Source organism: Tubulanus polymorphus, chromosome 4, assembly GCF_964204645.1.
Source record: "Tubulanus polymorphus chromosome 4, tnTubPoly1.2, whole genome shotgun sequence".
Classification (NCBI taxonomy): domain Eukaryota; kingdom Metazoa; phylum Nemertea; class Palaeonemertea; order Tubulaniformes; family Tubulanidae; genus Tubulanus; species Tubulanus polymorphus.
This window is the reverse complement of record NC_134028.1, coordinates 8,693,794-8,701,377: the sequence shown is the minus strand read 5'-3', so window position 1 is coordinate 8,701,377 and position 7,584 is coordinate 8,693,794. Positions and strand designations below refer to the sequence as shown.

At 38.8% G+C, this 7,584-nt stretch overlaps 1 protein-coding gene across 3 annotated transcripts in view; it reads right to left on the bottom strand.

Moving 5' to 3' along the window:
* Positions 1 to 484: 484 nt before the first annotated feature.
* LOC141903127 (small G protein signaling modulator 3 homolog) overlaps positions 485 to 7,584 on the bottom strand; it is a 31,836-nt gene continuing 24,736 nt past the window's right edge. For 2 of the 3 annotated variants that reach the window (XM_074791100.1, XM_074791101.1), the window contains exons 17-20: positions 5,289 to 5,337; positions 4,745 to 4,830; positions 4,279 to 4,401; positions 485 to 1,338 (exon numbers count right to left, since the gene is read on the bottom strand). In XM_074791100.1, coding sequence (XP_074647201.1) covers positions 1,203 to 1,338; positions 4,279 to 4,401; positions 4,745 to 4,830; positions 5,289 to 5,337 — 394 coding nt within the window. In that variant the 3' untranslated portion in view covers positions 485 to 1,202. Of the gene's footprint in view, positions 1,339 to 4,278; positions 4,402 to 4,744; positions 4,831 to 5,288; positions 5,338 to 7,584 lie in introns of those variants that run through there. The other variant, XR_012619047.1, reaches the window with a different exon arrangement.

Below are 7,584 nucleotides of genomic sequence, written 5' to 3'. Positions count from 1 at the left end.
TCAGTTGCTGTCATATCCCTCGATGTGAGCACTCCATTATCAACAACACATGGCACAACTGATTAAAACAAAGCAATTTGTCACGTGACTTGCGATACCCTCGAGAATATTTGCTAGATTACACATCTCAGTTGCTGTCCATGTACGCGCGATGGACCTAGCGACCGGCATGAGCCAAGCAGTTGCTGGTTTTTACTGATGTCTCGACGTACACGGAGTCTCGCTCACTAGCAACTAGTTGTCTCCAGTCACTTTGTCGATGTACGCTAAGATTTAAAAAAACGCCTTGTCAAAAACACTGTTCACCGGTAAATGGCTGAAGGTGTATCTATTCTAGGCTGCACATCGATACCATCATTTACAACAACTGATAACGAGAGATCGAGAAAATGAACAGGAAAAGATGTAAACTCTACATGTCGAAATAAAACACGAAATAAATGCAATATATATACATATATAAACTGAAGAGAGATTTCGCGGCTAAAATTTGTTCAAACGAAGAACTCTGAATCATCGACTTCTATAATTTCAATTGAATGCGGTACCGGCGACGCAACTGCGGCAATCGACGATTTTGTTAGTAGTCGATGCCTTTTCCTAATCTTTCTTGTTATCTCTTTTCGGTGGCTCCTGAGATGGTGTTCGTAATCGGGAGCCTGAGAATGTTTTGACTAGTCAATACCGATCGTCGGTAGCGTACTGGTAACGTGCCGGTACCAAATTCGTCGCGAACGGATCCAAGAAGTAGTTTCGAAGGTCTCGTTCGCACATTTAAGATAATCTAAATCACACAGGAGATGCAGTAACAGTAAACGCATCGCCTTTGAAAATTCACGCATCGGCGAGATGCATTCCACTGCGTTTCCCGTTAGAATATACTTTTCCTCATCTTACTGTTTTACACAAGAGAAAGTTTATGAGGCAGTCGCGAGCGAGTTCATTCATAGAAAGACGACAAAACATTTGAGGGTCTCGTACAAGGACCACTAGACTCCCTGGATCCGCGTCCGTTCCTAAACTCAATTCAATCTTATTTTGTTCATGATTAGAATCGGGGTCGTTCTTTCGCGGCGGAACAATTGAACCAATGTAATATGGCATTGGGGGTAATGTGAAACTGTTCCGCTTATAAAGTTCCCTATCGCGAATTCACAGACTAGATATCATATTCTTATTACGTCTACGGACAGTGACGGTCTTCAAACTTCCCAACTGAATAAATGATGTTTTATCAACATATCCTGCACGCTGGCCTTCACTTGTTGAAACGTGACCGGTTTCTTTTTCGGAAGTTCCCAATCCTGAGACAAATTGAACGCAAACTGTGACAAAATCCTGAAACACAACAAAACACAAATGTGTGCAACGACGATAAATCAAAAACATGCAAACAAAAAAAACTAACAATCGTCACCGTGACGACGACAATTGTTTCTACGGTGATATTCAACACAAGTTTTTACGGAAATGACAAAGTTTTAAAGCAACAATAGATCAGGGAGGCCGTCTACGAAATGACTGCCTCTCAAGGTATATGCATTTCCATCCATTCCCATAGGGTACCCGAGAGTATAGAGAGGCACCAAACGTTGGTGAACTTGTTTGAGAGCCTGGATCCCTGCCCCAGAATGATTTAAAAAATGGCACGGTTTTGAAATTCTAGACCACATCCCAAAATACGGAAAATATCCATTTAGATCTGTCTCTGCCATTTACCACCATGAAATCAGGCAACAAAAACATTGCCAACATCGCCTATCTTTGCTTCTGTACTCGTTTATATTTATGCGGCTGCGGTAGTTACTAAAATACCACTTCTTGAAGTCATACGATCAAAATTCTATCTCAAAAACAAAGAGTAACAAATGAACTTCTTTTACAGCATCCTCGTTCACTAAAAAATTGCCTAGTCGGTCTTAAGCTTTACAAAAAGTATTTTCATTTAACATCAGCCCCTAGGGGTCCCCATAAGGGTATTTCATAGAATGACGTGCCAAAGAAGAATAAAATTTTTCATTACGGGGAAAGATAAGAAAAAATAAGTAGGAAAGATAACAAAAACCAGTTATTCGTATGAAATCCATGGGTACTGAGGGACAAATTGACAAGGAAATAGGGGCAAAAACCAGTTATGCGTATGAAAAATAAGTAGGAAAGAATTCTCGGAGAGACAAATTGACAATGAAATTTGGAATTTTTTTTAGTAGGAGTACCAAACATGGCGAAGGATTCCGAGCCTTATTCTGCTCAGATGCACTGGTATAGCTGTACTGGGATACCCCTCCTTTCTATCAAAAGTTTTGTCAGGTACATGAGGTGAAAACAACTTCGACGTGTAGCTAAGATGTTGGCCTTACAGCCATAAGCTAGATAATCCCTGGTAATATCACTATGGGATACCGGTACACAATCCTTACTGGTACATCCATTACCGTAGCCCAACTGAAATTCTCCCCAATACTATATGATATTTCTTATCACTAAATTCGATCAAATATGGACCGAATTTGGAAGATTTCTTTAGACTACATAAAATTCATATGGATTCGGCGTATTTCGCAAATAAGGACCACGGATCCAGTCGGATCAACTAAGTAATTTTAGTTTTGAGCATGAAATTCTCGGATTTGCAATAACGTATAAAGATGAAACCTTGGTGCATAACACAACTGTAGTAAGCATGTTCAATATTGATGACATAGATAGTAATGGGTTCAATAGCATGTCATTTAAGTATGTTCTTGAAAAATTCATTGACATTGTGCACATTTCGCAGTACTTCCAAAAGGCTTCTCCCGGTACTTTCAAATGGCTAAGAGCCGATGGACGAAACTTTCCATTATCAATTCCAACCCGATTTCGCTCCTAATGACTAAATATATAAAAAAATAATCAACGATTCAGCAAAATTAATATAAAATTCAGCGATTCAGTGGAAGTTTGAACAACCGCAATACGCACATTCACTTAAAAAGGTGAAAGTACTGTGAACTGAACTGCAGCTATATGCAGCTCGTTTTTTAAATGGAATTATGCACATACGAAAAGGTAAAAACGTACCACGAACTGAAGTGCCGCATAGCTAGAATTTATGATAACTCGAAATGATTCAAGGTTAAACCGCTGACAACTTGTAAACACGCTCTCCTCCTCCGCAGAGCAGAGTACATCTGTACTGAATTACTGAGATATCTCGAACTTATATTCCCCGCTCGTGAAGGTTATCGGGAAGTAAATCAACGCTACATCCATAAGTGCAGAGCGATAACTCGTACAGAGTGTCCAAATAAAAATTGCCACCCCCATCAGAACGTTAGGTTTGAATTCTTTTCTGAAAAGCAGTATTTTAAAAACTGAGTACAAATGCGTGCACGTTCATCATGACATTTTTCTAATGTTATGCTTCATTGGTCATATTTATAATTTAGTCACTTTCACACACTTAACCAAACAGTCGGAATAGATAATCATCATCGGATATCAAAGTCGTAGCAATCTATGTATTTTTTGGGTCCTCCATTCGTATTTATAATTCAATTTATTAAGCGCCAATCTTCATTTGGACGAGTGGTCGATGTAGGTCCCAAACATGGCTTTTTTTAGCGATTTTGCATGTACTTGATTTGACGTCAGTCATCGAGCACACGGCTTTTACTTCGCTCACTATAAACGCTCGATAAGTCCAGCACCAAGTAACATAAAAATCAGATTCCGTCTATATAAATGCAATCACCCATTGGGACTTGAGTCCCAAGTGGCCTAAAAATTGGGCAGGTAGGGACTTGGTGTTATATCGGGTCACCCTGTAGAGAAGAGTATACGACATAAATTCAGAAGCGTTCCCTGTGCAGGGATGTTCGCAGACAGAATTCTTGGGCGGCTCGTTTAAAAAAAACTTGACCCTCTCACTGGAGTTTTAATACGCTTAACATAAAACCGAACTTAGTCTTTTAATCAATAAAACTTCAACATGTCACCCGATTTCAATGATGGTAAACAGCCTGACTGCAAAATACCCGCTCAAGAAAAATAAGCGTAAAAAATCTTTTGTGGACTTTTAGCGGATGTTTTGTAGACTTTGGGTCCCCTTGCTATACAATCTGAAGTATTGTTACACTAAACGCAATCAACGAACGAACACGATGAAAAACACGTAGGCTGAAGTACGAAACGATAAACAACATTAAACGCCACATCAAAATGCAACTAACGAATAGAAAAATCTTTTGGATCTGCATCCGGGAAATCAAAGATTCAGTGATAGTTCGGACTTACCTCAGTTCGCACTTGATTTGAACCCAGCCGGGACTTCGCATGAACGACCACGGATGATACCACTTTTCGATCACCTCGACGCAAGAACACAGCGTCTCTAACCATAAGTGTAAAACTTGTTCGCTGAAATTATTAGTTAAGGTTTCTTTCATTTTAGAAAAAGAAAATATGAAATAAAAAGCGTTTAGGAGGAATGGAAAAAAGACGGCGAAAATGTTATCTATTCAGAAACGTTCGCGAGGAAAGCTTAAAATGGTTGAATTCAAGAAACATTGGTACAAAATACTCATGCACTTCCAGGTCTCCGACTAAAACTACCTGCCTTTGGTGTGCGCACCTTATAAAAGTTGCACCTCTACAAAAATGGAACCCCCCAAAAAAACAGGGCGGGCTTGAGCCAAACAATTCCCTTTAATCGTACCTAGCCAGTAGAGGGATCACAAAAATAGCGTTTTTCTATACTTACTTAAGGCCTGCGCAAATCAGTGATCTGAATTTGACATCCATTTGGACATGGGCAACATCATGGGACAAATTGACTGCTTGGACACACTATAAATGAAAAATATACGATATTGTTAACAAAAGGAAGAAACACAAATAAAAAATGAAGCGACGCCTTAGTAAGGGGCCGCACAAAAAATCACTCGAAGAAATTTGACTGCAACATCAGCATCCTCCCCAGGCAGGGATTTGAACACAATCGCATTGAGACTCGTCGCAGTACTGAAACCCTGCCACACTAGCCCAAGTGCACGGCTTAGATGATATCATTATTATCCAAACAGATATCCCATTTCAATTAGTTTTACCGTGAAATTTGCCTCATCGATTATACCACAGGCACGCTGATTGGTGCCGCAATTTTTCTAGCAAAAAACCTGCGCACCCGGTCTAGTTTGGCCTGGTTTCGCGCCATGGCTGCGTCTAGCGATGCCATCAGGTTCGAATCCCCGCCGACGGGAAGATACATCATCAGTTAAATTACACGATCAGTTAAAAACACTCACTCTATACAGAATCTCTTCGGGTGTTAAAACTTTTCCATCTTCATCCAGTCTGAAATATGCGAATAAATAACTTCTAAGTATTTTTCCCTGAAATCGCTAAATTCTATTTACCACTTAACCGTTTAAGCTAAGAATCCAGGGACAGCACGCCCACTTAGAAAGTGGTCTGAAATGCTCTATGATCTGACAATTTCAAAATTCAATGCCCCTCAGAAACAGAAATCAATCACCTTGAAACTCGCCACAATCATAGAACATGTTATAAGCTACAATTTTTTGTTTAAAATACCACTTCAGTACGGCAGGGCTCTATGAATGCCCGGGAAATGACACAAAATTAAATAGCATTTGTAGAAATGAAATATTGATAAAACTGATTTCTCTATCCCGAAAAAATCTGACTGGCGCATTCGTTTTTACAAATAACCAAAAATTCATAAATACTATAGTCTTTATGAATTTTTGAAATAACTAATATTAACATTTTTCTCATTTGGCTTATGATAATATGTACATCAAAGGATTTTGCAAACTTCCGAGAATAACAGCATTTTGTCAATGGATGGTTGAATGAATGGGCAATGGATAAATGTGAACATAATAGCCCTTGTGGGCTAAAAACTCTGGCCTTATGATATTCACATTTATTCAAAATCTTCAGAATATTTGCCAGTTGGTGATTTATGTAGTTCTGGGTAAGTGTATTTCAGAATAAACCCTGTAATATTAGTATTATTATGCAACACATGTACAAAACTAACTATCGAAATGACAAACTGTATTTTCTTTGAACAGTTCTCTCTTTCTCTCCCCCCTCAAGAATTTAACCCTGAAGACATACACATTCCGTGTAACCTTTCCACGCACACCGATATCAAAAACATTCTCGAGCTAAAATTTCCTGTTCGCTTTTTTCGAATGTAAATGAAAATGAAATCCCATACGCATAAAAAAACATTGCCACCCGTCAAAACATAAACTGATACGTTTAACAATCACACAGACAAAATTTCGCCTTTGACACGTCTTTTCCGTCGTGTATTGCTGTTAGCCTCAGTTACACTGACAAACAAATGCATACACTAGTTTTTTTCAAAAAACGGCTTCTAGGCGCGCATCCTTGCATACCACCTGCGTCAGGTTTCGCAAAAAAAAAAAGGTTCAACTCAAATTTTTGGTGTAATAGCCATTGCTGTTTTCAATGACGCCAACAATTCAAACTTAATCGTTTTAAGCTTTAACAGTTTCATGAAATCTGGCCCTGCAGAGATTACGGCAACACTATCAGAGGCATCGCTAGGATTTGTCAAAGGTGGGTGAGAATTAATATAATATGCCATACTTCCCGCCACAGCGAATGAGTGCCAAAGGCAAACAAGCATTTTTGAATCCTTGAAATTGCTTTAAATGCTCTTTAAATAGTCTTAATTCTTGAAATTTCTAACTTTGGACGAAATGTAAGGTTTTCTATCGTTGTATCTAAAAAAAATCGTTGTTATGCCTGTGTTTATTACGAAGAATTACGCAGCCAGTTTCATGGGATGAATTCAAGTTAAGAAAAAAATTGTGTACGGTATATGTAACAAGTAGCATCGAACAGCTAGATGCTATCACTTGCATTGAAAGCTCATTGTTTTAATTAATAAAATCAAACTAACCTACACCGACAACCTGTTTTTACACTAAATTCGATACCCGGATAACACCAGCTGCTCTACGATTCTTCGCGTAACGATTTTATCGGAATAGTTTGCAAGTTACAGTAATGAGGCGGAGAGAGAGCGAGAGAGACCTCGATTCATTATAAAAACATTACACTGCGGCATTAATTGCTTACATAGTAAACAACTGTCCTAGAACTAATTCAAGAAGAACTCAAACAGCACCTAATGAATCTAAGAACAGTCAGTGATCCTGTCGGTAAAAAACGAGTTTGGCAGATTGTACGGGATTAAACCCGCAACACACTCCGTTAACGCTTCGAACACCTAAGCTCCTTACTGAGACCCTTCGCCGGGTTTCACCCAGGCGGTTAACTCAGTTCATTTCCAATTACGTTAAACCCCCGCGTTGAATAACAATAACGATAATGAATTTCTTTATTTCGTTCAGAAAGTTCAGACTAGTAGAGAAAAAAAAAGAGAATACAAAAATACCTAAAAACAAATCGATATTCACGCGGAAAAAAACGTATTTACAGTCGGAACTAATTCAAGGACATAGATTCGAAGGGTACAACTCCTGCAGACTTCGTGACTTAACAGACACGATAGTAATTGATTAGATTTTTTATCTC